Source organism: Cladophialophora yegresii, assembly GCF_000585515.1.
Source record: "Cladophialophora yegresii CBS 114405 chromosome Unknown aczIN-supercont1.1, whole genome shotgun sequence".
Lineage (NCBI taxonomy): Eukaryota > Fungi > Ascomycota > Eurotiomycetes > Chaetothyriales > Herpotrichiellaceae > Cladophialophora > Cladophialophora yegresii.
Genome location: NW_006913045.1, coordinates 3,016,539 through 3,043,597, shown reverse-complemented (window position 1 = coordinate 3,043,597; position 27,059 = coordinate 3,016,539). Strand labels below are relative to the sequence as shown.

Genomic DNA, 27,059 nt, shown 5'->3' with positions numbered 1-27,059 from the left:
GTGGAATGCGTGGTCTCGTTCGATTTGAATTTCCCAAATTTTAGCGCGATTCGGGCCTGCGCTCCAACTCCATTTCCCTAGGATCGCGACAACTACAATTCATTACCGCGACACCCCGGACCTAATACTTCTTCTTGGGCTTCTCTCGTCTTCTTGAAGCAATATCTTTGACCCGTTCAAACTCTGTGCGACCCGTCCGGCGCCATGGTCAACATTAGCGAAGTCAAGGGCAATGCGCGCGAAAACAGGACCGCGGCACATACTCACATCAAGGGCCTGGGTCTGAGACCAGACGGCACTGCAGAGCCGTCGGGCCATGGTTTCGTCGGTCAGGCCGCGGCTCGCGAGGCCTGCGGAGTGGTCGTGGACCTGATCAAGGCGAAGAAGATGTCCGGAAGAGCAGTGCTGTTGGCCGGCGGACCTGGTACGGGCAAGACAGCCCTGGCCCTAGCAGTCTCACAAGAGCTGGGGACGAAAGTACCCTTCTGTCCCATCGTGGGCAGTGAGGTCTACTCAACAGAAGTCAAGAAAACAGAGGCATTGATGGAGAATTTCAGAAGAGCCATCGGTATGCGGTTCGCGTTTGGCTGCGCTGCGAGCTCAGGCTAACTTCAACCAGGCTTGCGAGTGCGCGAGACCAAAGAAGTATACGAGGGCGAGGTGACCGAACTCCTCCCCGAAGAAGCAGAAAATCCGCTGGGTGGCTTTGGCCGCACCATTTCCCACCTTGTCATCACCCTCAAATCCGCCAAAGGCACCAAGAAACTACGTCTAGACCCCAGCATATACGAAGCCATCCAGCGAGAGCGAGTCACGGTAGGCGACGTCATCTATATCGAAGCCAACACCGGCGCGTGCAAGCGAGTTGGCCGATCAGACGCCTACGCGACCGAATTCGATCTCGAGGCCGAAGAATATGTGCCCGTCCCCAAGGGCGAGGTCCACAAGAAGAAAGAGGTGGTGCAAGACGTGACTCTGCATGATTTGGACATGGCCAATGCGCGACCTCAGGGTGGCCAGGATGTTATGAGCATGATGGGCCAACTGATGAAGCCGAAGAAGACTGAGATCACAGACAAGCTCCGCGCCGAGATCAACAAGGTGGTCAGTCGGTACATTGACCAGGGCGTGGCCGAGTTGGTACCCGGTGTCCTGTTCATTGACGAGGTACGTAGTGGCGAGGCCTTGGGGAGGAAGCAGATACTAACATGCAATTCAGGTGCACATGCTCGACATCGAATGTTTCACATACCTCAACCGCGCTCTCGAATCTCCAATCGCCCCAATTGTCATTCTTGCCTCGAATCGGGGCAACACCGTCATTCGTGGTACACAAGACATAACGGGCGCTCACGGTATCCCTCCGGACTTGCTTGCGCGTCTTCTGATCATCCCAACCCATCCGTACAATGCCCAAGAAGTTCAGACCATCATCCGACTACGCTCAAAGACAGAGGGTCTTTCAATATCAGAGCCGGCACTGGAAAGGGTAGCACGACACGGCACGAATGTCAGCTTGCGGTATGCTCTGCAGCTGTTAACACCGAGCAGTATCCTAGCGAAGGTCAATGGGCGATCGGAGATCTCCCCAGACGACGTCGCAGAATGTGAAGACCTCTTCATCGACGCGAGGAGGAGCGCGAAGGTCGTAGAGCAGGCAGGTGGATTGTTTATCAGCTGAAGGAAGAGAGGAGATTCAATTGGATGGAAAATTACGAAGCTCGGCCGTCAACCACCAGAAGCAGTGGTTTGAGCCCAACTAACTGGCATCGCCGAATCTGATACGTGCTACCGCCTAGTATGATGGCCGCACGCCAGCGGGTTTGGGACCTGTCGCGCGCCGGACACAGCAACAAGGCTGCCACCTCTCAAGCCGCGACACCGCCCAACAACCGAAGAGCAGCGGTCAAGATGAGGTGAAGTGCAGAGAGTGCCGAGCGAAGCGTATGTAAAACAGTCACGACCACGCAAAGGGAGCTGAAAATTTCATCGTACTTGAGCGGCATCGTTTATGTCCCAGACTCCACGCGGTTGTAGGAAGACGAGCAGAACATCTTTTTATTGATTTCCTATTGGAATTCCTCCTTTTAGTCTCCGTATGCTCTTCTCGTGAAGCTAGCGATTCTAAACGGGACGTCTGCCACGAAAAACGCAGGGCACCTCTCGCGAGACTTTCCGAGGGCGTGAAAAGACGAGATTACCTATGGAAAAGGCTAGTCAGCGATTGAACGATCGGACGAATGTCAAATCATGTGTTTAGCTGTGATCCGTAAGACATCCAAGGAAGTGCAATCGCTCAAAGACACCTGGACTTAAAGTAGGTTCGCATGCCAGGGCTAGCGTGGAAACTGCGAATGTGGAAAGGTTTTCATCATAGGAAAGCATTGCTAGGGTAGGTCGACGGAAGGGCAGGAAACTGAGGGCGGACCTTAGTTTAAATAGCTGTGCCCGGAAGCGAGGATCGTGCGAGTTCTCATTCAAGAGATTAGCTGTGCTCGGGAGCGAGGATCGTGCGAATTCTCGTTCACGAGTCAGGATCTGCAACCTCAATCAGTAAATAGCTCGCACTCATACTGTGCCGGGCTGAGGAGGCAAATAACAATATCAGACATGATATACTGGCTAGTAACAGACTGTCCAGCGTTGACAGTCCGGATGTTTCTTCAAGGACGACTCAGGGTAGAAAGAAGTATTTGGGTTTTGTCATCTTCGAGGTGGGAAAGAGAAAGAGGGAATTGGGGGGGGTGCTTACCACGTCTACCGTATACATTGCGCTGTCAGCACCATTGTCGAAGATCACAAAGAAGCATCATCTCGAGAAGTCGAGGAGGAAGTGGTCGGAGAAAAATAGGTGCTGGTTCTGGTAGGAAAATATATTTCTGAAACCGCAAGCCGCTAGTGCTCGAACTGGCATAGGCTGATTGCTTGGCGGGCCAAGTGGCACTGGGCCGCCAGCGACGCATCGGTGGGTGGCTCTTTCCCCCAGCATCCTCCGTCTGTCTCTCCTGCGCACCTGCAGATCCTGAATCTGCACCTGCGACTTCACCAACTATTCACCTCCGCCTCGCCTTGCTCAAGTCCTTGAGGCCGGACTCGCGATACAGCTTCAACTGGCGCATTTGATCTCTTGTCGCTCTTTTTCTTATCATCAGCACAATCTCCCTCGCTCCGGGACGCCATCTATTAATTCCCGCACCCTTCGCGGCGTGACTCTCTACCAGGATCAGCGGATCACGGGTACCAGCAACAGCCCGATAACACCGCAACCACGCCCGCAGACAACTCGGATCACTTATTTTCACACAGCTCCTCGCTTTTACACCTCGTCCTCCTCTTCCACGATGCTGGATAGAACATGAAACGTCTACGCGCATCGGTTCCCACTGTTGCCGTCAAATGATTTGATTGTCCTCCTCGTCGCGACACTTGGAGAAAGCCCCGTAAGCGACTCGAACCCGGGGAAGTCATCATCCCATACCACTTCTCCCCAAAACACCTGCGCGGCATTCCGTCTGAAAGGCGAAAGAATACCATTCCGACCATACTCGACCATCAAGTTATTCAAATGTAATATCTCTTTTGCAGTTCCAGACATTACATCGTCTTTCCGGCCACTGAAGTGGGGCCGAAGGAATCGGAGCCGGGAAGAATAAGAGAAGGACAAGGATAGTAACGGCTATTGTGATTACACTTCGATCACGTTTGCGCTTCGACACCTCATCTGTCAGCGTTCCCGAAGATGATGGCCCAACCTTTCCCCCACCATGCGGGCATTGCTCCTGGTCATCCTGGAATGCCCACAGCTCATCCCATGGGTATGCAGCATCCTGGCGCCGCTCACATGGGAGGTCAACCTGGGCCTGGTATGATGCAGGCCATGCATCCAGGAGTGTCTGCACCTCAGGTCACTCAAGGTCCGATGGTGACTGGCATGCCTCCTGGCGCTGGGACACCTGCGCCCGGTCCTATGCATAACGGCATGGCCATGGCGCATGCGCATCTTGGCCCACAACAAGCTATGTTTCAGCAGAACCATCCGCAGATGAACTATGGTCAGGGCATGATCACGCCACAACAGCAACAATTCATGGCGCGACAGCGCATGATGCAACAGATGGCCCAGGGGCAAGGGATGCCGATGGGTATGCCCAACGCTCAGGGCTTCAATCAGGCACAGCTGCAACAAATGAAGATGGGTATGGGCATGCATCCGCAGATGCCAATGAATCCGAACCACCCCCAAATGCAGAGCCTACAGCATCAACACAACCAACAGCAAGCGCTCAGAGCGCAGCAAGCTCAGGCCCACGCGCAACAACATGCGATTCAGATGGCAGCCGCAGCGCAGAATCAACGGGCGGCTGCGCAGCAAATGCAAATGACACGCTCACAAGAGCAGACCTCTCAACCTCCACAACCACAACCCACACCAGCTCCTCAGACACAGCCTACCCCGCAACCTCCGCCCACAACACAACCTCAACAGCAACCCGCGCAACCCAAGCAGCAGCCCCCCCAGGGACAACCCGCTCCCAGTTCACAGCCAACTCAGCCAGCCAACCCGCCTGTGAAAACGACAGAACCGGAAGAAGAACCCCAGATCAAACAGCAACCCGATGCTCCTGCCAACATGATGATGCCCGACCTCGGAAAACAAGACGCTTTCGGAGGTCAGTGTATCCTGCGACTGATCATGTATCAGGACCTTCTGGCGAATCCAGAACGACCACATGATCTGGAGTATTGGGAACAGCTCATAGGTCAATTCTTTTCACCTTTCGGATCTTTGAGGCAACAGTTCTTTAGTAACAAGTCCGGAGGGGATAAATCATTCCAGCTACAATTTCCCTCGCTACCACGATATTACCACTCATACTTTGCCGCTGGTGTAAGGCAGATCCTTCTGCAATCTTATGAACACACGCAGACGAAGACGGCCAATGGCGGTGTTCACATCACCAGCAGCAATGCGAGTCTTACATATGTCTTTGACAACGACCTCCGAGTGACGACGTCCGGGCAGCTACGCGTTCTGTTCAACGATATGCAAGTGATCGAGCATCTCAACATCAGTTGCTCGGGGTGGCAGGAGTACATTCCACGGAATGCGCTCTTGCAAACTTCGTCACCAGAAATGAAACAGAGTCCCAAGATCACCAACAAGAACGTCAAACGGACACAAGGCAAGGCCAATGGGCCGATCATGGGACCAGTGATACCTAGCTCGGGGGTTGGTGAATGGGGTGTGCCGCAACACATCTCTCAGTTCTTAGAGGTATGTGGGTTGTGGAGTGAGTGAACGATGACTAACCTATGCGAAGATTGCCGAGGTCATGACGGCCATGGGTCCGCTCATGGAGTATTATCACCAGCATCCAGGCATTTCGCCCAAAGACTCGTTACTCCGCGTCACGCAGGAGAATGCACAAAACATGGCCCAGGTCAACAACGCGCGACTCAATCAGATGGCAAGAGCAGCCAATGGGCAGATCGCGTTTCCCAATCAAATGAACCCCGGCATGAATGGTCCTAACATGATGAACTCGCCGGCAATGGGACACCTCAATGTCCCCCAAGCCCAAGGCTCACCTATGATGGGTGGCCCTGTGCATACGCCCAGCCCTGCGCAAAACCCTGGTGTAGGGGGTGTGGCCATGATGCACCAGATGAGCGCTCAAGGGTCAAATCTTAGCGGCAGTCAAGGGCCCAGTACGAACACGAGCCCTAATGTTTCCAACAAGAGGCGCCGTGCTAGTGTTGTCAAGCTGGAAGATGAAAACGCCCAAGGGGAACCGAACGGACCGAATAAAGTCAAGGCCAGTCCGAAAGTGGGCGGAAAGAGGCAGAAGGGATCCGCATAGACGGCAGACTTATCCAGGCCAATCAGGAAACGCCGCTTTCTGGAGGCGGTCTCCCGGCGTGAGCCTGCTCCGAGCCTGCTTCGAGCAGTACTACTACCATCTGCTGACATGGTCGCACGGCAATCAGACCACGTGGACTATGAGACAGGAGGCGACGGGTTGCACCCTCTTGCTGATCCTCCGTCTTCTGTTCGAAGTGTAGCATGGGTCCGGGATGGGCAGATTGACAATGCAGCCTGGCAGGAAGTCAAGTGAGCCACGAAATAGGGGGGCGCCTGCGTCAGTCTGCGGGTGCGCTCGAGCAGGGCGTCGGATCGGGAGTGTCCGGTATCAATCGTCGTTGTCTATGTTTTGAAGTTGCATATACCCGATTATAGGAATCACCTGTGGGGTTGGGTGTCGGTGTCGGAGTTCAAGAACAGAACGATTGGCATCACTGGACATGTACGGCTGGAATGCGTCGATCACTAGATATCCCCTGCCCAACATACGCCATTGTCGGTTGTCCTCGGCTGCCATTTCGATACAAAGGCTTGCCGATGGAGAACATGGGTGGATGGACATTTTTCAAGGATTCTGTATCATATGATTTTGTGTCTCGCCTTTATTTTTGCGATTTTGCGAGCTTCGTCTCCATGGATTCGGCGGTCCTACGAGGGCCGATCAGAATCCCTCGCCGTCTTGGACATACGACGCCCGAAGCGACACGAGCATACGAGCTCAAGAAGTTTGCACTCAACGAGACATGGGGGAGCAGGAGCGCGGCGAAGTCGATTCTTCATGAAAACGGAAATGGTGGCAACGACGATCATTGTTTGGCGCCGGGGAGAGGGTCGTTCATGAGCAGAAGTACGATTCTGCACGGGCGTCGGGTTGATACTGAGGACAGGAGGTCATGTTGATTGAGTCTTGCTGCTGCTCGCTGACAGATAGATCTGGGATTACCCTGATGGCAATTTAATGATTGGAAAGACCAGCTGCGGCATTTTTCTTATTTGTGAATACGAGGAGCCCGCGGATTTGCGAATTGCTACTCCAGCTGGATCTCGTGGGTTCACAATCCAGGGCCAGAAGACATGGCTTCACCGGACGTAGATGGAGTGGCTGGTGATCTCGACGTGACGCGGTGAATGTTGTCCTCGATGTCCGCCGAACCCTCGAGATCTGCATTTTGAAGGTGTGTCCAGCGGCTGAAGGGAAGCCTCTCCGGTTCAGCGGTATCCAGTCATTACTGGCAGGGCCACTGGGTGGTTGCAGTACGGAGTACGAGGACGCACAAAGGTACGTAGTGTATACAAGGCACGCCAACTGGGGTATTTGTGGCCGATAGTACCTCGTTACTCGCATGCATGGGCTCTGCCAGATGAGGACATTTCAAGAATACCTGAGCCTTTTGCCGCGCCACCGACGACGACGACGTCGTGGCACCAACAGGGCTGTGAGAACAAGATGCAGAACAGAGGGGCTCAATGGGCATTGCGTTGCTTTGTATTGATTTGCATAACCTCTTTAGGCCGATTGCTCGCATGGTGTACTGTGTACCTAGCTACTAGTATGTATGGTACGTATTTAGGGAGGTACTGTACCTATGTATGTGTGTATACATTCCGCGTGCTGAGCACGTATCGCGTGTCGTCGGCCCAGTGAGGCAGAGACGATGCTTCTCGCACAGAGAAGGAGCGTACAGACAGCAGACAACCAGGCCGGACAATACCGGATATGATCCAGGACGTCACGGCCCACGGACCTCACAGTACGGCTTCACCACATGTCGATTAAAAGGGAGTCGGCGGGACGATGCATCAAGATTTTCCTCGAGATATGAGAGGTGGTGGAAGTGGGGAGCAGCGGTGTGAGATTCCAGCTTCTCGGCGTGTTTGCCTCGATAAGCAGAGCATTCGATGACATCGCGACACGCCGTCGAGGTATGATGCATGTGACGCATAAATGCAGTGCCGCTTCAGACCATGATTTGCTGGTCTTGGAGGACAGTCATCCATCTGCCATCCCCGTCGCAGGCGATACAGGGCACGAGAACTGGCTTCGTCAAATGCAACATGTCGCTCTCTACGAACAACGCTCTCACCATTCTCGAGCCCAGAGCCAACCCAATCCAACCCAGTCCACCCCAGAGGCGTGAGGCAGCCGACGGTTTTCCAAAGAAATAGTAGATGGTTGCTTCACGTCCAGGTGCCAGGCAGTTGAGTCGAGGAACCTCAAAAAAAATGTACAAGTCCATCTTCTTGATATACACATGTTAAGAGTTGCGAATGCCGTGGTGGTTCTGCTAGTATTAAAATGCCTGGTGAGTCTTCCAGCATACGACCTTCGCAGTCTAGCATGACGTGGCAGCTCCTGAAAGCCTATTGAATAGATAGTAATAGTGATTTGGGGATGAAGGTGAAATCAGATTCCAGCCGAGCCAGCGCAAGAGTCAAATATAGTTTCAGCCAAGCTTTGTCTCGGCAGATTTAAGCTTCAATGTCTCAAATCCCAATGAGGAGGGAAGCCTCAAGACGTCGCTGGTCGGTCGTGAAGGCTCGAGACCCGTCGTCACTACCACTGTTTCATAGACTTTGCCCGGCCTTAGGCTTCAGATCCAGCCAGCATATCGGTGCTTGAGAGTCCCATTCTGTCGTCGTGTTGCCTACGTTTTGGTTTTCCTCTCCCGACCCCGCCGCCGGACGTCCACTCCGTGAACCTCCCAAGATCTGCATCCGTACCGAGCAGGCGACAGACTTACAGGTCCGTTCTTCTTGTAAGCCCCCGGTCAATTAAGTCTGTGCGACTAATTCACCAAGTTGCTGGCTTCGTGCCCGGCGTGCCGCAAACCTCCGCCCCTCCCCAGCCATGGAGAAGCCAGCATCCATTACTCAACGCCAGCATGAGGATGCCAATAATCCACAGCCCGAAACCCGGAGACAAGTCCAAACCATCATCATCGGCCTCTCCGGCCCATCATCCAGCGGCAAGACCACCCTCGCCCGGCTGTTGCGCGAGATTACCAACCTGGAATCCCCAGGGCTAAGCATCAGCCTGGCGATCCTGCACCAAGACGACTCGTACAAGACAGACAAGGACATTCCCACCGTGACTGTTTCTTCCGCCGAGTTCGGCACCCGCGACCTCCAGGACTGGGATTGCATCGGCTCGCTTGATCTCCCTCTGTTCGAATACACGCTGAAACACCTTCTAGCATATGGATCCTTGCCCGAGGACAGTGTCTCGAAGGAGGACCAGAATAGCGTGCCGGAGACCCACGTGTCGGCTGCGGATGTGGAGGAGTGGAAAGGGAAGATGAGGGCGTGGTTGGATGATCTTGCGAGAAGGCGTCCTCCTGGTGCAGAGCACGAGCGTGAGACCGGAAGCCTAAACATCGACACGAGAGAAATCAGGATCTACATCGTCGATGGCTTCCTGCTTTACCCTCCTCCCCCTCCGCCGCCGCCTGCATCAGAGTCAGGAACCGCGTCGGGTCCTCCATCCACAGCCACAGCCGGCGCGGCCCCCACGTCATCAGATCCACATTCTCAAGACCAGCTAAACCATCTATACACCTTGACTCACACCATCATGCACCCCAAACTGTTCATCCCCTCGACGCGTGCTCAGACGTTGACCCGCCGTGCCGCCCGCACGGGCTACGTCACGCTCGAAGGCTTCTGGACAGATCCGCCCGGGTACGTCGAGGACGTGGTCTGGCCTAACTACCGGAGATATCACGCGTGGATGTACGAGGCGGGCAATGTCGATGGGGAGATCCTTGACGAGGAGGTGTGTGCTAGGGAGGGCATCGATGTGTGTCCGGGCGGTGGGCACTGGGGGATGCATCAGGTGTTGGAGTGGGCTGTCGGGAGGGTGAAGGAGGCGGTGGAGGAGAAGGTTGGGGTATAGACAGACAGAGGGGATGGATGGAAATAGATAAATAGATAAATAAAGTAGATGCAATAGATGCAGTCGATACAGTAGCTGTGTATGCTGATAGCATATTCTGAGACGGTGACCGAGACCGTGACCGAGACCGTGACCGTGACCGTGACGTGCACGGCGGTCCCATGTGTGATGGGCGTGGTAGACACGAGCAGTGTGCGTCCACCCAGCATCTATATAGGTACATATACGTGTGTTTGTGTATTGGGAAGTAAAGTCGACCTCGATGTGAGAAGAGGTGTGTCGTTGCTCGTTACGAGCAGTAATCCTGTCATACTATTCTTTCTCCTTGCAGTCCGTGTTGAGGACTCAGAGGTGGCTTGACAAGAGATCTATGCATGCTTAGATCTCGGGCGCTCTGTTGGAAGGACACCTACAGCACAACAACACCGGTAGATGCGATACATTTGCGGACGGCCTGCTTTCAGCCAGACTGCCACGAAGCTGCCTGCTTGGACCGGGTTTCGACTAGCCAGCTGCGTACTACGTACTCTATCATGGCTGACGGTTTTGGAGCTGCAAAGACCTCAAAAAAATCTCAAGTCACAATAGCCTCTCCTCTGCCACACCAGAGTACTCGTCTCGACGTGCCGGAAACGCCATGCACAACCCCGATTAGACTGAGTCATATCCTCCCATCAATCCCTCACCTTGATTGTATCCTTCTTTTTATCCTCCTTGTCCACCGGAAATCCCAGCCTGGGCACCTTCTTCTTCTTTCCTCGCTTGTCGCCGTACTGCTCGTCGAATTTCTTAATGTCCCGCAAGCTCGACATGTCCTCCGAAATGCTGGCCGAGATATCCTCCAGAGCTTTGTCAAAATGGGCTTCCGTCAGGGTCCGTCGTTCGGGGTGTTGATACGGTTCCTTCCCTTGATGCTTCCTGGCCAGTTCATTTTCCTCGCGCACAGCATTCAGCGCTGCCGCAACGGCCACGTTCTTGAGATCGGAACCAGAGTAGAAGGGAGTTTTCTTCGCGAGCTCTTCGAGGTCGACATCATCAGCCACAGTCTCATGGCGCAGATGGATCTTGAGGATCTCCAACCTGTCAGCCTCTGTCGGCAGGTCCACTAGCAGTCGTCGCGGCAGACGGCGCAACACTGCGTCGTCGAGATCATGCGGCCGGTTGGTCGCGACCATGATAAAGGCACTTGCCGAGTCATTGCTCATGCCGTCCCACTCCTTGAGGAATTGGTTCAGCTGTTCGCGATGGCTGACTCGTGGGCCTTGATTGCTGCGAGCTCGAAACATGGCGTCCGCCTCGTCCAGGAATACCACGCACGGGGACAACTTCCTGGCAAGGCTGAACAGCGCTCTGACGTTCTTCTCGCTCTCACCAACGTACATGTCATTCAGGTCTGCCGCGCTGACTTCGAGCATGGTGGCACCAGACTCTTTTGCAACGGCCTTGGCGGCGAGCGTCTTGCCCGTGCCCGGTGGTCCGTAGAGCAGGAGGCCCGGGATTTTATTGGACGCCAAAACGCCGTACTTGAAAGCATCCGGTCTGGTCAAGGAAAGCGTGGTCAAGGTCTGGAGGGCGTCAATCGTCTCTACTGGCATGTGGACGTCGTTGAAGGTCGTGGTGATGTTCTTGGCCTCGATGATGCCGCTCAGCAAACGCTTCTCGTATTTCGATGCCGAAGCACGTATTCTGGCGAGTCGGTTGTCTCGGGTCATATGCCTTTCTGGGACTTCCTTCCTTGATTCTTTTGACTGCTTCTCTGCCCAGCGTATCTTGGTGTTATCGCTGTGGTTGAGGTGCGAAGTGGCCGCGCTGATAATAGGTACTGGGGCAGCGTCTGCTGCAATCTTGGCATCCGTGGGGGCAGCGCCAGCGATATAGCTAGCCAATCGTTGCACATATTGGTAAGTCCAGACCTGCGGCTCGAGGCAAGCTCTGTCACTCGGAGTCAAGAGGTGGGAAAAATCCCGTCGCCAGAAACCTGGTTCGAAGTTGGCAAAGACGGACGGTTTCCAGAATCTCAGCATTTCCCAGAGATGCCTCATGTTGATTGCGGCGATGCGCTGCTTCCTGTCGTGAAGGAGGGCGAGCTTTGAGGTGGTGTTAGGGAGGACGGGCGTGAGGATGATATTTTGCGACTTGCGTTCAAGCCAGCCTGCCTGCGATTCGTGGATGCGCTCCTTGGTGAACGGCTCTTGGTCGTCACGAGCAGAATCGGTGCCAATGAGCAGGAGTCTTTCGCCCTTTGCTCGTCGTTGGGCGAGCTGTTTCTGCATATTCGCGAGAAAAGACCGACCGATGCCCACGGTATCTTGAATAGCCTTGTAATCCCTGATGTGGACAATCACCGCGCCTTGGGGCACCCCGCTCTGTTCCTCGGTCTTCTCGCGCAGCTTTTTCAGGTCAGGGGCCTGCTCGTCACTAGATACTGGTGATTGTGAGGTTGGTCGATCGGATATGGTCTTCAACATCTTGTAGATGACTCCAGAAAGGGCCCCAGCCTCGTCACGAGGTTTCTGAGGGTCCAGAAAGTCTGGCACCATGCGAAACATGCTCCCTTGACCTTCGGCTCGTGTACTTTCTCCCATCTCTGGAAAGCGCCCGACTAGAGACTTGATGATATCGCCAGGCCGTGCAGTCAAGATAGACATTCCCATCCGGGGAGAGGTCTGGGGTGAATCCATGTCGTCCATCATATCCTCGAGCTCGTTCTCTTCATCGTCTTCGTCGAGCTGTTCCTGCTTAGCCGGCTCTGAAGGGTCGGGGAAGGCAGTTGTCAGAACGTCGTAGCTGAGCATGCGACCGGCCTTCGCGGTAGACTGGTTCATATGGTTCCGGCTAATCAGGTCTGCAATGTCTTGAGCATCTACCACCATCACATCACAGCCGAGTTTGCGTGCAACTTCTTGGACGAGATGGTCCAGAAGCAAGTCTCCGTCCTTGCCTGCATATTGAAGATGAAGATGATCTCTGTAAGATTCGACACCATTCGAGGTCTGATTCTGCGACATTTGTAAGAGGCCCCTGGCGGTTCTCAAGACCTCATCATACTGCTCATCGACAACGTAATATCTTGAAGAAGCTGCAGGGCTTGACTCGGATCCGGCAGAGGGTGATGGCCCCTCTAGTTCTGAAGTTGTCTCTGCCGGCGACCGTCCTCCTTCCACCTCCCGGATCGAGCCAGTACTGCCATCTTCACCGTTAGGACCCGATGGAGACGACCCGCCTGAATCGGGGGAGAAGTTTTGCTCCAGAGGCTCGCCGGTAATCAAATCTGCAGCCACAGTGTGGACTTTTGAAGGAGTCCCAGGAAGTATGTCCACGCCCCATAGTGCTATATTATTGTCTTTCGACCATTCTGGAGCTTGGAGATCCGTTTCCGGCTCCTTGCTCATGCGACTCCGTAGCCTCCTCTTCGCTGGAGAGCCATAGAAATCCCTGGATCGCGCAGCGTCGGCAGGCTGAGGGAGGGCGGGAGCCTGCGGTTTATGAGTGAGAGGGGACGGTTGCTGCTGATCGTCGTCTGCGTCCTCCTTAACTATGTCCGATCGAGCAGCTCCATGGCTCTTCGCATCGTCGCCAATACCCCTGCTACCGAGCGAGCCTACATTTGAAGATCTCGGCGTTGTCCTCGGGCGAGGCGCGGTATGAAATGAGCGGCGGGCGTTTCCTGGCTGGCGTTGGGCGCAGTGACGACAAGTCGAACAGATAATCTGCGAGAACCGTAGTTCCGCCTGCAAGGTCGTTTTCATTCGAGCGAGCGACGGGGAAGAATACCTCCTGCAAGAAGGAAGACGTGTCTTTGGGTTGGGAAAAGAACGAAATTCTGTCCACAACTTCCGCATCGGGACGTAACACTTCGCCGTAGCGAGACTGACGCAAAATGCCGCTTGCACCGCCATAATTTTGGAGACATTCGTTCGCCTCGAGTCGAACATCAAAACCTGTCCGGACATATATTTATCTGTCGTGTAAGACGAGCATGCCCCCATTTCCGTGCGAGGTCTGCAAGGACTCGCGAGCAGCGGTCATTCGACCCAAGAACTCACAGAAAATCTGCAAGCACTGCTTCATATCTGTCTTCGAAGACGAGATCCACGAAACCATCGTGAGTAATAATTTATTCCGCCGTGGGGAGCGCGTCGCCATCGGTGCCTCAGGCGGGAAAGACTCAACCGTTCTCGCTTCTGTGTTGAAGACACTGAACGAACGCCACGACTATGGACTGGATCTTGTGCTCTTGTCTATTGACGAGGGCATCAAAGGGTATCGAGACGACAGCCTGGAAACAGTGAAACGAAATGCGGCGCAGTACGACATGCCACTTGAAATCGTGGGATACGACCAGCTCTATGGTTGGACCATGGATCAGGTCGTGGCACAGGTAGGCAAGAAGGGAAACTGCACCTACTGTGGCGTCTTTCGCAGACAGGCACTGGATCGAGGGGCTGCAAAGCTGGGCATCAAGCATGTCGTTACCGGGCACAACGCCGATGATGTCGCTGAAACTGTCATGATGAACCTACTGCGTGGTGATCTGCCCAGACTCGCCAGAGCTACTTCTATTGTGACCTCGAGTGCTGCCAGCGAGATCAAACGGAGCAAACCCTTGAAGTACGCATACGAGAAGGAGATTGTTCTTTATGCACACCACAAGAAGCTGGACTACTTCAGTACGGAGTGCATTTATTCGCCGGAGGCGTTCAGGGGCAGTGCACGAACATTGATCAAAGACCTGGAAAAGATCAGGCCTAGCAGCATCCTAGATATCGTCAGGAGTGGAGAGGACATGGCTGCACTTGTTCCCCCAGAAGTCGCAGGATCCGCAGCCTGTGCAGCGGGTGGCGAGACAACAAATGGTTGTGGAAGTCGCAATGAGATTGGCGACTCGATGGCTCAGATGGAGCAGACTCTTGTCGCCAATGAAGCCGCCGCTGAACGAGAGACCGAAATAAGAGCACCAACTACGAAAGCCAATGGTCAAGTGAGCATCCACGACAAGAAGAAACGAGGACGGCGAAAGGTTGTCAAGCAAGTCATGGGTCAGTGTGAGCGGTGTGGTTACATGTCGAGCCAGAAGATCTGCAAAGCTTGCACACTGCTGGAAGGTCTCAACAAAAGCCGACCCCATACTACGATTACGGTGGACGTGGAAGAGGAGGAAGGGAGCACGACTTTGATGAGGCAGGTCGCAGACCTTGCCATCGTTGCAGGATGAAGTTCAACTCGTCTTCTTCGCTAACGCCGTCCGCCGGTTCAAAAGCGCAGTCCTGGCGTGCCACGCTCGTTCGACCAGCAACAGAGCTATCTGGAGCAGAAGGATAACCAGCCTCAGCAGATGATTTTTCATGGTCAGAGTAGGCCTCTTACCCCTTGAGGAAGTCGAGTCTATGAACTCGAACGGCAGCTTCGCCCCAAGATGATTGGTCGCCACCGATAGACCACTGCTAAAGCCGTCCTCATGGAATCCATACCCGGTCCATGCTCCACAGTAACTGATGCCTCTGATATTCTGGATTTTGGGCAACAGTCGCTGTGATCTGATCGCTGCAGCATTGTACAGAGGGTGAGAGTACTCCCAGATACCCTGTGCTAGCCTTGGATCTGGCATGTTCAAGGGATTCAGTGTGACTAGCACCGGGCCAAACTTGTCCTGGGGGATATGTTGCAGCAGATTCATCCAATAAGTCAGGCACGTCTTGGGGGCGGTCTGGCTCCTCAATGGCGGAAACGGCGACTCGGCGATGTAATTCCAGGCTGACCAGGCGACCTTCCTCTTGGGCATGAGTGAGACATCGGAATGCAAGACCGCCACAGACCTGGCGGTGCGAAATCCACTCAGGATCTCAGCCTCCTGAGTACTCGCAATGGGCCGAAGGATCTTCAGCGCTTGGTCACCATGTGTGGCCAGTATGACATGGTCAAACACATAGTCTCTTTCATTGGCGGTCAAGATGACAGAGCCTCTCTTAGTGGGTGTCAAGGCGGTCACGTTGGACTTGAGGTGTACCTGATCGCTGGGAAAGTGCTCCATTACAGCATCGATGTATTGGTTCGATCCTCCAGAAATAGTCAACCAGTCTGGACGCGATGCATTCGTCCTCAGCAGATGGTGGTTGTGCATGAAACGGACAAATGTCGTGGCCGGAAATTCTGAGCTCTTATCAGGACTTGTGCTCCAGATGGCCGCAGTCCTGGGGATGAGGTAGTTGTCGCGAAACTCTGGAGAGTAATGCTCCCGGTCGAGATATTCTCCAATCGTTTCCTCTGGAGCCGGCTTGCCAGTTGCCTTGGGCATACCCCCGGCTGCATCTCGCTCACTTTCTGGTTGGTCCTGCAATAGATCAAGGGCAAACTCATTGAAACGAATGACGTCAAATAGCAATCTCCACATGCCAGGATTGAAGATGTTTCTCTTTTGTGCGAAGATGGACGACAAAGACGTGCCAGCCCATTCGAAAGTACCTTGATCGCGGGAAACGGCGAACGTCATCTCGGTCCTTCTGGTCGGTATACCAAGTACCTTGAGGAATCGGATGAAGTTCGGGTAGGTAGCAGTGTTCATTATAGTGAAGCCGGTGTCTACCACGACCTCCTGCCCATCCATGGCTTCGTAGGTAACTGTATTCGTGTGTCCGCCCAACCGCGAGGCAGCCTCGAACAGATGGACCTCATGATCAGTACCGTTCCGGAGAGCCCACAATGCAGCAATACCCGAGCAACCGCTACCCACGACAGCCACACGCTTCCCCATTACTGCAAATCATTCAGGCCGCTTGTACACTGCACACCCAGGAGAGACCCTGCCGCAGCTGCTCATTCATCAAAATGCTCGGAGTTAGCCTACCTTGGTCTCATCACCACGCCGAGCGGACCTTCCTTTCACAAACTGAGCAGAGCCTCATGACGGGAACTCGGCAAGAAAACAAAGGTGCGCTCGAGCTGTAAGTCTAGAGACTTGTCGGGTCCGCGTCGCTAGTGATCGAGCTGAGAGTCATGGTTCAGCTGGTCAGGAAGATCCTCTGCCGTCATCCAATCAGGCTGAGTCTCTAGAGCGGCGGCAGCTCCTTCCCAAAACGGCTCGCGATCTGCCCGCGGCCTCGTTGTCGACGTCAATCAGCCGCTGTCTGAATGCTTCCCCCAGAGCATAAACGTCCACATAGTAACACCCAGCGACGTCACACCAACCTCCTCGCGACGCAATAGCGATTTGATCTACTGAACCACCTTTTCGAAGCCCACCACTAGCCCTCTCTTGACTTTCCCCCGCAAGCGATCCACGTTTGAAACTCAACTAGGCGCCACTGAATCCCGTCCACAACTCTTGCGCTTCCCACCAGTTCTCGGAGGTTGAGTTACCCACAATGTCGAGCCCTCTCGACACCGACGCCGGCTCCGAGTTATTCAGCACGTACGAAGCCGAGCTCAAACTCGTACAGGCAGATGTGAATCAAAAGCTGGACCAGATCCCCGAACTGGCGGGCGAAGAGAAGAAAGCAGCCATCCGCGGAGCGGAACGAGCCATCGACGAGGCGAAAGAGCTGGTATGTATATCTCGCGCCCACGACCCACAGCAGAGGACGGCACACACTGATCTTTTTGTCTATAGCTCGACCAGATGAACCTCGAGAAATCCAACATTCCCACTTCGCAACGCTCCAAGGTCAACTCGCGCTTCCGCAACCACCAATCCGACGTTGACGCGCTCTCACGAAAACTGAAATCCATGGCCGACAGCGACCGCAAACAGCTCTTCGGCGACCGCTACACCGATGACCCGGAATCCGGACCGAGGGATTTGCAGTTAGAACAGCGCCAGCAGTTGCTCTCGGGCACGGAACGCCTAGGACGCAGCTCCGACCGGCTTAGAGAATCACAGAGGATAGCGCTCGAGACGGAACAGATCGGTGCGAGTACGTTGGCGGATCTACACCAACAGCGGAATGTCATTGAGAACACACATCGGAATCTGCTGCAGAGCGAGGGTTACGTGGACCGAAGTGTCAAGACGCTGAGGGGAATGGCCAGAAGGTAAGATATCGTCCTGCGCCTCTGCAACGGGATTACAGTGAGCTGACCTGCCATTGATTTTGGCTGTAGGATGGCCACGAATCGAATCATCACGATCGCCATCATCACGGTGCTGGTGCTTCTTATCATCGGCGTTATTTACAGCAAGTTCAGATGAGCCCGAGACGAAGGGGTAATAGCTCGAGTGGTTGCACGGCAACCGCCATTCTTTTTCGTTGTACATAGCTTCTAGGAGTAGCGGGAGCAGGAGAGGTCGGTCATTCCATGGTGATCAGGGGGCGAGAGCGCCCCTTTGGCAATAGGTTTTGGTTGCCTCCCAAAAGCTTCACACTATAAACATGGTTCATGCCTCGCGCATGTCTACCGGTTGTTGAGCTCACCTCCATACCTTATAAGCCTCAGTTTACCGATCATTGAGTTCACCCTCCATACCGTATAAGCCCCAGCCCAATATTCAACAGAAACCCCACAACGACAGCCATCTTGCGCCGTTGGCTCCATATCCCCTCCTCCCTGACCCCCCACATCAGACACCCGACCGGCCAGAAGAACCCCATGGCCGTGCCCCAGATCATATCGTCCAGCGCCCCGGCCTGCATGTCGTCGTCACTAGCGCCCATCCCACCGCCAGCCGTGGTGCCGTCCAGATCGCCCGTAGCGCCCGTCGAATCGTCGAGCCACCGGTCCTCCATGTCGCGGAGGGTGTTGGGACTCGGCATTGTGTCCGGCGTGTGCGTGTGCGCTTGGATGGCGAGGAACTGGAGACGTAGCGACTGCACCTCTGCGGCGCTAAACCCCGCGTTGAGAAGCCTGTCGAAGCCGCGCGGCGCGGGCGTCGTTGTCACTGACTGTTTCGCTTTGGGCTCGTCGCCAGTGGCAGTTCCATTTCCATCCCCTGTCACCTGAACCGCTGCCGCCGCCGCCGCCGCTTCGTCCGCGAGTTCCTTGCCCGAGAGCACAATGTCGCCTATCGAGCAGTGGATGTAGATTCTGGGCTGATGGGTCGCCGAGGGGGGATCTCGGAGCGGTTGTTTGCCTTTGTGATCACCACCGTCGGGTCCTCCTCTAGTAGCATTTGTAGACCCGTTGTTCCTCTCATCGTACGGTCCGGGCGTGCTGATCCGACTGGGTGGCCTCGAGACATTTCTTTTCAGAGTCGTGCTCAAGGGCACGTCGTCCGCGAGAGCCTTCCCCGCATGGATCAGGCGGATGCGATGTTTCGCGTACCGGTCTGGGATGCGCGAGCGGATGAGCTGTTTCAGTGTCGCGGCGTTGGCGTTCAGAGAGGCCGGCACGGAGAGGAGCAGGTCTGGCAGCGAGGCTGAGAAGCGGATGGTGAGCTCGTAGTCGGGGTCGTGGGCGTGATCGTATGGTTCGTCATGTTGCGGGTGTGGGCGCAGAGGCGGTGGTTTTAGGGACATGGAGGCGGTGCGCGTACGGGGACGGACACTTTGGCTGCGGGCATGCTGTTAAGCAGCGGCGGCGACGGTGTCGGTCTGGAAGATGGTGCGTGTCGAGGGTCGTCAATTGCGCGTCTGTGAGTGAGCTTGAGATACTGTCTCACTGTGTACTCTATGTTCGCCCGCTGTCGGCGAGTTGGAGATGCGCAGGTGGGAGGCGGGCAGGTGAAGCGAGTGTGAATCTTTACATCCTACCTGACCTGGGTACTGTACCAAACTTGTTCGAGTATGACATGTCTTACATTCAGTAGGTAACTCTCTTACACGCGTTGAACCCTGCTGGATTATCGTCCAAAATCTACGCCACAGGAACAGGACGCGGCAACTGGGCCTGTCCAGCTTGCAGCTCCCTCTCCTTCAGACGCCTCTTCTCCTCCTCGAGCATCCTTGCCTGCCGTCTTACTCTCTCTGGTACAACCTCCGCTCTCTTGCCCTGGATTTTCCAGCCCCGCAGCTTTCCTTGTCCTCCGATATCTTGGATCGTCTTCAACTCGACAAGGCTGTATTGGCTCTCGTCCTCCCTGTCAAAGTTGAAAGGCTCGACGAGCGAAACCGGCGGGTTCGTAATGATCCGCGGTAGGCGGCGTCCGTTCTTCGAGGCCGAATGCAGCATCAGCGGATGAAGGAGGATCACGTCTCCCACCGAGCCGGTCATCTCGTGGAATGAGGATTCTGCGCAGCTCTGTACGAGCGTGTTGTAATATTCCAGGCCGTCTTCGTAGTTCTTGGGACCGCCGCCGACCGGTGTCATGCGTGGGAGCACGCCTTCGGGATGCTCGTACAGATACTTTCCTATCTTCTCAGGGCCGTCCGAGCATACCCAGGTGCCGCCGCCGTTGGGGAGAATATCCGTGAACAGGGGAATGACCAACAGCCCTTGCTCTGGCGAATCGAGAAAATGCACAAAGAAGTCTCCGTCGACATGCCAGCCCGTCAACTCTTTGGGGTGCGCCTCCTGGCCGAAGTGCTCTTTGGTGCCCAGATTGACGATGAAGCTGTCCTTCCATACCTTGGATGGCTCTGTGATTCGGTCTTCTCCTCCGATCAACTCACAGATGGCATCGTAGGCTTTGGGGGCAAAGTCTTTGATCGCCACCTCTTCATGTGACGGCATGTTGGTCCTTTCTGTGGTCCAGGTTTCTGGGTCCTTGGGATCAAAACCAAGCCTCACCCAAACGTTCTTCGTCCATTCCTCTGCCACCTCCCGCGTAAAACAGCCCGGGATTCGCAGATACCCATGCTTCATGAAGCTCTCGACTTGCTCCGGAGTCAGGTGTTGGAACGTCCTGCCTTCCATATCGGTGGCCGACAGCTATGTGTGGATATAGGTGCGCTTAGATGTAGTACTGCTGGACTTTGATGTCGTTATTGATCTGCTACTGTCGGCTGTTATGCAGGGTAGAAATGAATATGATCGTATATTCACTCTTATCGCCTGAGGCCTGATGAGCTCAAGGACCCGGAACTCATTCAGCCCTGCTAACGGATCGATTCTCGACTCACCAATACGGTGCGTCGAGAGCGTGAATTTAGCCGGAATTCGTGATTAGACTCACATGATGCTGGCGGACCATTTCGCCAGACGGTTCCCAAGCCCAACGAGCCGTCAATTGCAGGATCAGAAGTCCGAGCGGACAGGCGGCCACCTCTCCGTTCATGTGGTTGTCGCTCCGCATAGGAGAGTACCTACTGCCCCGTTGTACTCTGTACACAAGTGCTGTTGCGGCTCTCTCCACCAAGTTGGGGAAGCGCCCTCGGCGCCACCTCGAATTGCGGAGTCCGCTGGCTAGGTGGCTGGCCCCCGCGTCTTTTGAGGACGGATCAGCAGTGCCGTGCTGCGTCGATCGCGTTTGGACAATTAGATATCTCCTTCCACTTGATAGCACTGAGCTTAGAGCCATGATAATTATCCAAGCATTGCACGAGGAGAAGCCAACAGTGGAGGAATGAACTTGGAAGCAGCCGACCACGGTCAAAGTTTTGCGCGCGTTATTACAGTATGAGCGGAAACTCCAGAATTTATACTCAGATCACGAGCCTGTTCGTCCAAGAGTGTGTTGGTCTCAAAGGTGGCCAATTTGGTTTGCTGGGTTATCAAAGATGTGTTTACCGCATGCGGCTAGTACATTCCGAACTCGGCAATGCCCCTGAGTGGCTTCCAGCTCGAGTCTTGACCATTTGCTTGATCTGTCGACACATACACCTTGTCTAAAGTACCAGAGTAGAGTTCCATTACAATCGTTGCGGGCTATGTGCCTGCCCTTCGCGTACGTGGAAGACATTGTTAGATAGTCCCACCCTGCTCCGTATGCCGACGCGCCACCTCGACTTCACCGGGGCTAGGTCGGCTCGCAGGGCAGAGCTTCCCACAAGCGATGCACGAGACCATATGCCATCCGCCGGCTATACACTTCGTGCCTCCGAGCCCAAGTGGATCCTCACGCGACCCTGAGCCTGGGGACTTCTGCAGCTTGGCAATCCTGCCGAGTTTCCGAAGCTTTGTCTGGCTGCACAGACGAGCGAATAAGATGACACCCGTACCGAGGGTCTTTGAGCTTAATGCAGCTTGACCCTGGCGTCGAGTGGACGTGTGGACCTGGGGTAGACATGTCCCCAACCTCCACAGCAAGATCGACATGTTAGACACCATATGTCGCCGCACAGGTCATTCTCCTATTAGCCTAAAGCAGGCTGAAATCAGGTATCTCCATTGTTACACACTTACGCGGGGGATTCTTGAGCTCGTGGCAGGTTCCGTTCGACACATGCTCGTGACAGCGTTGGCTACAGCTCTGCACCTCTCCGGTAGCGCGCATACTAAGAATTTCGGCAATGTGATCAACAGGATGGGACGGAGAACATATATGCGCAGCGAGGATGGAGTTCCTTGTCGCAGACACTACTGCCAATCCCTTCTCCTGCTCGAGCATCCCGCAGAGATACACCCGTGTCGACTGATTAGCAAGAGCCGCCAACATGGTCGGAATCGTTGCAGTGCAGCCGGTGCACAAGGTGGAGCGAGAGGTCGCCGTCGCTGAGGCGCCTGAGCTGAGACGCGTAATCTGGTACAAAGACCCCGGCCTGAGGAAGCTCTATGGTCTGGCGATTGCGCTCTTCTTCGCCTCGGCAACCACTGGATATGATGGGTGAGGGCTACTCCCGAGCCTTGTCTGACCGCACGGCCGTACTGACAAGACCAGTTCCATGTTGAACGGCCTCCAAATCCTGCCCGTCTGGCAAGACTACTTCAAGCACCCTACGGGGTCCATCCTGGGCCTGTTTGGGTCGATTTACAGCATCGGAAGCTTGGCTGGCCTACCATTCGCGTGAGTTTGCCCCCTTCGAGGGCCGCTTGCCTGTGTTGAGAGTGCCCTCCAGACCGTATCTGTGCGACATATTTGGTCGACGCATCGCCATAATGGCAGGATGTATCTTTCTCTTTGTTGGCGTTGCCATCCAGAGCGCGTCCCAGAACTTCTCCATGTTCATCGCTGGCCGCTTCTTCGTCGGATTCGGCAACAGCATGGCTTCCAACTCGGCGCCTCTGCTCCTCACCGAGCTGTGCCATCCGCAGCACCGTGGCCGAGTGACCACCGTCTACAACCAGCTCTGGGACATTGGCTCCATCGCGGCGACCTGGATCACCTTTGGCACCTTCACCATCAAGGACAACTGGTCGTGGCGCATCCCCTCGATCCTCCAGGCTTTCCCGACTTTGATCCTCTTCTGCTTTATCTGGATCATCCCAGAAAGCCCGCGCTGGCTGATCTCCAAGAACCGACACGCCGAAGCCCTGACCACGCTGGCAAAGTATCACTCCAACGGCGACGAGACCGACCTGACCGTTCAATTCGAGTACCGCGAAATCAGGGAGACGCTGCGCCTGGAGTTCGAGTCAAAGAAATCCAGCAGCTTTCTGGACTTTCTGCGGACAAAAGGTAACCGATACCGACTGTTGCTTGTTATTGCGCTAGGCCTGTTCTCCCAGTGGAGCGGCAACGTGAGTCGAGCCGAACTTGAGTCTGTGAGCCTGATGCTAACTTGCTACCAGGGACTGACCAGCTACTACTTCGCGCTCGTCATGAAGAGCATCGGCGTTACGGATCATAACGAGCAGTTCGAGATCAACGGCTCCAAGACCATCGTGTCCCTGATTGTTGGACTGATCGCCGCCGCAGTGGTGGATAAGTTCGGCAGACGGCCGCTTTTTCTCACCGCCACATTCGGTAAAAGAGTGTGCTTCTAGGGCCTTTGCGAACCACTCACTGACCTCTCCCAGGCATGTTCGTCTCATTCGTCCTCTGGACCGCCTGCTCCGCGCTGTACGACCTAGAGGGCAACCTCGCCGCCGGCAAGACGGTCATCTTCTTCATTTTTCTACATGGCGTCTTCTACAACATCGCCTGGTCGGGCTTGCTGGTCGGCTACACCGTCGAGATCATGCCGTATAAACTTCGCGCAAAGGTGGGAGAGCGAGCACCGAGCGCCTGGTAACAAACAGCTGACCATGTATCTCCACAGGGACTGATGCTCATGAATTTCTTCGTCCAAGCCGCGCTTGTGTTCAACCAGTAAGTGGCGCATTTCGTATCAGGACATATCATACCTTAATCCTGTCTATGGCCTCCCCCTGCTATGCTAGACAGTCCCCGCTCAGAAGACATGCATGCACACTGACATGCTCACCAAACAGATACATCAACCCCATCGGCCTGAGCCACCTCCAACCCCGCTGGAGATTCTACTCCATTTACTGCGTACGTATGACCCCAAACATACATGCCCCCTTCCAGCCTGCATTGTGTACTACCGCCCTGCGCTACCAAGTCGCCTTCCCATGCTTCCCCAATCATACTGCGAAACTGACTCCATGATTTTTCGCAGGGCTGGCTGCTCTTCGAAGCCCTCTTCGTAATCTTCTTCTTCATCGAGACCCGCGGCGTCACGTTGGAGGAGGTGGCCAAGATCTTCGACGGCGAGGACGCACAGGTCGCCCACGTGGACCTCGACGCCGTGGAGGAGAAGATGGCGCATGAAGTCGAGGTGACGGAGGTGGAGACCGTTAGTGCGCCGAAGAAACAGCACGTTTAGTGCACTTTAAGCGCGTTTGAGATGGTGCAAGGTGCAAGGTGCAGGCACCGTACCAACTGTGGGCGCGGTGCTGGAAGGAAGACGTGGTCACGCCCTCACGTAGCCGTCGGTGGTGGCGTCAAGTGCATGTCCTACAGTACGGGGTCATGTCCTACCGATTACAGCCCGGGGAAAGCCATATTCTCACCATGTGAAGCTTTTCCTGGGGGCGGACTACTGTAGAAAAGGGATCTAGATGTGCATCGAACCTGAAGGGAACTTGACTCTGCGGTTTGTGCGGTGTGATGTCATGTCATGTTTCAAGCACGTGCTCGTCGGCGCTGGGCTGGTGGTATCACTTTCGCTGTGTTGTCTCTGAAGTCCCTTATGGCCTACGCCTGGTGTGCGATATGCACTATGCAACGCATCCTGCCTGCCTGATGATCATCACGCCAGCTTTCCTGGCATGTCACTCCTTTTCGTTTGCGGACACCCCCCCCCCCCTCCTCCTTCAAACCTTCCTCTTCTTCCTCGCCGCCTCCGCTTCCGCCTCCACCGCCGCCGCCCGCGCCATGCTCCTCGTCACCCTCCTCTTGTCCATCTCCTCCCTCCGCGCCATCGCCCTCGTGGTGACGTTGGGCCCAGTCCGCACCTGCCGACGGCGTGGCCGTCGTCTCCTCGCGACGGGCGCCAGCTGCGTTGCTGCTGCCTCCTGCGTGGCCGGCTGGACGGGGAGGTTACCGTCCGCCGTAGCCGCCGCGACAGACACAGCAACCGCACCGGCAGCCGCATCTTGAGGGGCCAATTGTATGACCGCCGCCGCCGGCGGGGCGTCCTCGGCCTGCAACGTCGACTCCACCGCCTGCTTGGCCAGCCTGGCCAGCCTGGCGCACCACGCTTCGTCCACGCCGAAGAGATCGTCGGCCAACTCGTCCGCTACGGCGGCATTCAGCGACAGGGCTTCAGACCGCGCGATGAACGTGTCGATCCCGCCAATGCCGTCCACCGCCGTGGCGACGAGCTGGTCTTCCATCTCGACGTCGTCGGCGTTGACGTGGCGGCCGTTGGGCAACTTCCACGGGTTGTCGCTCAGGCGCGGTACGTGCAGGTTGAAGGCGTGCTCCTCTACAGCCTCGACGCGCAGCACTGCAGCTGTGGCGACCGTTCGCACACGCGCGATGCGCCATGGACCCGGCACGGCGGCCGCCTGGCGGAGCAGCTCCTGCCTTGTCTCGAACAGCTGGACGCTGGGAGACGGGGCGTGCTGCCAGGGCGCTTTGAGCCGCTGGTCGGCCTCTGGTGGAAGATGTTGGTTGTAGAACGTCCACGGGTGGGCTGCGACTTGCGCGTCGCTGGGGGGCACGTTGTCTCGGTACCGGTCCTGCCGTGTCCACTGCAAGTCTGGCAGCTTGTCGGCCTGTTGGCGCGCCTGCTCCGCCCACGTGCGGATGTACTGGTGGAGGTCCACCCACTGGTTGTACGTGCCGGGCCAGATGTTCTCGCGGGCGGCGTACCGTTTGCCCAGTTCGCGCAGCCAGTCCGAAAAATCGAGGCGCAGCGCGACGTACTTGGCAGTTTCTGGTTGCTGGTGGCGGCCGACGAGGGAGCGGTGGATGATCTCGTACAGGTTGCTGATGTCGTCGAACATCCTGTTGACTTGTCGTGTGCGTGTTTCGGGGGGCTTGTCGGCAGCGGTCGGCGTCCCAGCGGCTTGACGAGCAGCGAATTGCTGCTGCGCTTGGTCGTCTTCTTGTTGGAGCGAGGCCAGGTCTCTCATTCGCCGTCTGACGGGATTTCCAGATACCTCGAACAAGTCCTCTGCTGCTCGTCCGGCCAGGCCGAAATCTCCTAGGAGAAAGTCCAGGAGCTTGCTGTCTGGGGTGGGGAAGTGGAGAAATATGTTGCCTTCGTGGACATCTTGGTGGATCACGGGCGGCTCACAGTACCGGTGCACAAAGTCCACGGCCTCCATCAGGTGGTCAAGCAGTTGCAAGACCAGAGCTTGTGGTGGCAAAATGCGTTCTCGTTCCAGCACGGCGAAGAAACGGTCCAGCGAGCCTCCGTTGCAGTAGTCGAAGATCATGGCCGTTGACTTGAAGTCACTGTAAGAGGCGTGGTCTTTGGGGAGGACATTGAAGTCTTGAGAACACACAAGGGCTGGGATCTTCGGGAACTCTTCGTACAGCTCGACTTCTGGGCACCGGATTCCATCTCTGTGGCTTGCTTTTGCTGAGGTCGGCTTTGTCTTCTTTCTCACATAGTTCTTGTTGTTCGTGATGGAGCGGACGATCGAGGTGACTCCCTCCATGCCATTGCCCAGCGGCCGACAAAAAAGGTAGCCATCGCCCTCGGGGAAGAAAACTGCATACTTTTGTGCAGACATTATTGAAGAGAAATAGCAACAGTGGTAGATTCAGGCTGAGAGACGGTATGATGTGACAGAGCAGACTTGATATGCGAGGCAGAGATATCACTGTGCTTGAGCTGAAGAAGGAGAAGAGTATGGTTTACAGAACGCTCGACGAGGACTGCTCTCTTACCCGGAAATTCATGAAGCGGATCATTGGTGTGCATCATGGATGCTGTCTGAATAGTGCATTGAAAGTCGCACACCTCAACGATGAATGAGCCAAACAATAGCATTCAAGCTAAATTTGGTGAACAGGTCAGGCAGAACAAGGAGATGGGGAAAAGGAACAATAGTGCGCCATTGTTCCCACGTGACGGTCAATGAGAAATACCTTTT

The 27,059-nt window shown here is 55.4% G+C and overlaps 11 protein-coding genes across 11 annotated transcripts; 6 read left to right on the top strand and 5 right to left on the bottom strand.

Moving 5' to 3' along the window:
• Nucleotides 1-204: 204 nt before the first annotated feature.
• A1O7_01085 (RuvB-like helicase 1) lies at nt 205-1,681 on the top strand (the record flags this gene model as incomplete). Its single annotated transcript, XM_007755124.1, has 3 exons — nt 205-568; nt 620-1,167; nt 1,220-1,681. 3 exons carry the CDS (start codon nt 205-207, stop codon nt 1,679-1,681), a joined length of 1,374 nt encoding a protein of 457 aa, XP_007753314.1.
• Nucleotides 1,682-3,739: 2,058 nt separating this feature from the next.
• Nucleotides 3,740-5,861, top strand: A1O7_01084 (uncharacterized protein; the record flags this gene model as incomplete). The annotated part of the gene is made up of 2 exons (XM_007755123.1): nt 3,740-5,275; nt 5,322-5,861. The coding sequence occupies 2 exons, from the start codon at nt 3,740-3,742 to the stop codon at nt 5,859-5,861; spliced, it is 2,076 nt and encodes a 691-aa protein (XP_007753313.1).
• Nucleotides 5,862-8,711: 2,850 nt separating this feature from the next.
• On the top strand, nt 8,712-9,755 carry A1O7_01083 (uncharacterized protein; the record flags this gene model as incomplete). Its single annotated transcript, XM_007755122.1, has 1 exon — nt 8,712-9,755. One exon carries the CDS (start codon nt 8,712-8,714, stop codon nt 9,753-9,755), a length of 1,044 nt encoding a protein of 347 aa, XP_007753312.1.
• A 674-nt stretch (nt 9,756-10,429) lies between these two features.
• A1O7_01082 (uncharacterized protein) lies at nt 10,430-13,147 on the bottom strand (the record flags this gene model as incomplete). The annotated part of the gene is made up of 1 exon (XM_007755121.1): nt 10,430-13,147. The coding sequence occupies one exon, from the start codon at nt 13,145-13,147 to the stop codon at nt 10,430-10,432; it is 2,718 nt and encodes a 905-aa protein (XP_007753311.1).
• A 587-nt stretch (nt 13,148-13,734) lies between these two features.
• A1O7_01081 (uncharacterized protein) lies at nt 13,735-14,970 on the top strand (the record flags this gene model as incomplete). The annotated part of the gene is made up of 1 exon (XM_007755120.1): nt 13,735-14,970. The coding sequence occupies one exon, from the start codon at nt 13,735-13,737 to the stop codon at nt 14,968-14,970; it is 1,236 nt and encodes a 411-aa protein (XP_007753310.1).
• Nucleotides 14,971-14,973: 3 nt separating this feature from the next.
• A1O7_01080 (uncharacterized protein) lies at nt 14,974-16,506 on the bottom strand (the record flags this gene model as incomplete). Its single annotated transcript, XM_007755119.1, has 1 exon — nt 14,974-16,506. The coding sequence occupies one exon, from the start codon at nt 16,504-16,506 to the stop codon at nt 14,974-14,976; it is 1,533 nt and encodes a 510-aa protein (XP_007753309.1).
• Nucleotides 16,507-17,116: 610 nt separating this feature from the next.
• On the top strand, nt 17,117-17,940 carry A1O7_01079 (vesicle transport through interaction with t-SNAREs 1; the record flags this gene model as incomplete). Its single annotated transcript, XM_007755118.1, has 3 exons — nt 17,117-17,296; nt 17,362-17,783; nt 17,853-17,940. The coding sequence occupies 3 exons, from the start codon at nt 17,117-17,119 to the stop codon at nt 17,938-17,940; spliced, it is 690 nt and encodes a 229-aa protein (XP_007753308.1).
• A 262-nt stretch (nt 17,941-18,202) lies between these two features.
• On the bottom strand, nt 18,203-19,204 carry A1O7_01078 (uncharacterized protein; the record flags this gene model as incomplete). The annotated part of the gene is made up of 1 exon (XM_007755117.1): nt 18,203-19,204. The coding sequence occupies one exon, from the start codon at nt 19,202-19,204 to the stop codon at nt 18,203-18,205; it is 1,002 nt and encodes a 333-aa protein (XP_007753307.1).
• A 337-nt stretch (nt 19,205-19,541) lies between these two features.
• On the bottom strand, nt 19,542-20,540 carry A1O7_01077 (uncharacterized protein; the record flags this gene model as incomplete). The annotated part of the gene is made up of 1 exon (XM_007755116.1): nt 19,542-20,540. The coding sequence occupies one exon, from the start codon at nt 20,538-20,540 to the stop codon at nt 19,542-19,544; it is 999 nt and encodes a 332-aa protein (XP_007753306.1).
• Nucleotides 20,541-22,219: 1,679 nt separating this feature from the next.
• A1O7_01076 (uncharacterized protein) lies at nt 22,220-24,334 on the top strand (the record flags this gene model as incomplete). The annotated part of the gene is made up of 8 exons (XM_007755115.1): nt 22,220-22,389; nt 22,444-22,569; nt 22,622-23,243; nt 23,295-23,469; nt 23,523-23,707; nt 23,765-23,814; nt 23,937-24,000; nt 24,128-24,334. 8 exons carry the CDS (start codon nt 22,220-22,222, stop codon nt 24,332-24,334), a joined length of 1,599 nt encoding a protein of 532 aa, XP_007753305.1.
• A 490-nt stretch (nt 24,335-24,824) lies between these two features.
• Nucleotides 24,825-26,696, bottom strand: A1O7_01075 (uncharacterized protein; the record flags this gene model as incomplete). Its single annotated transcript, XM_007755114.1, has 1 exon — nt 24,825-26,696. The coding sequence occupies one exon, from the start codon at nt 26,694-26,696 to the stop codon at nt 24,825-24,827; it is 1,872 nt and encodes a 623-aa protein (XP_007753304.1).
• Between the last annotated feature and the right edge of the window lie 363 nt (nt 26,697-27,059).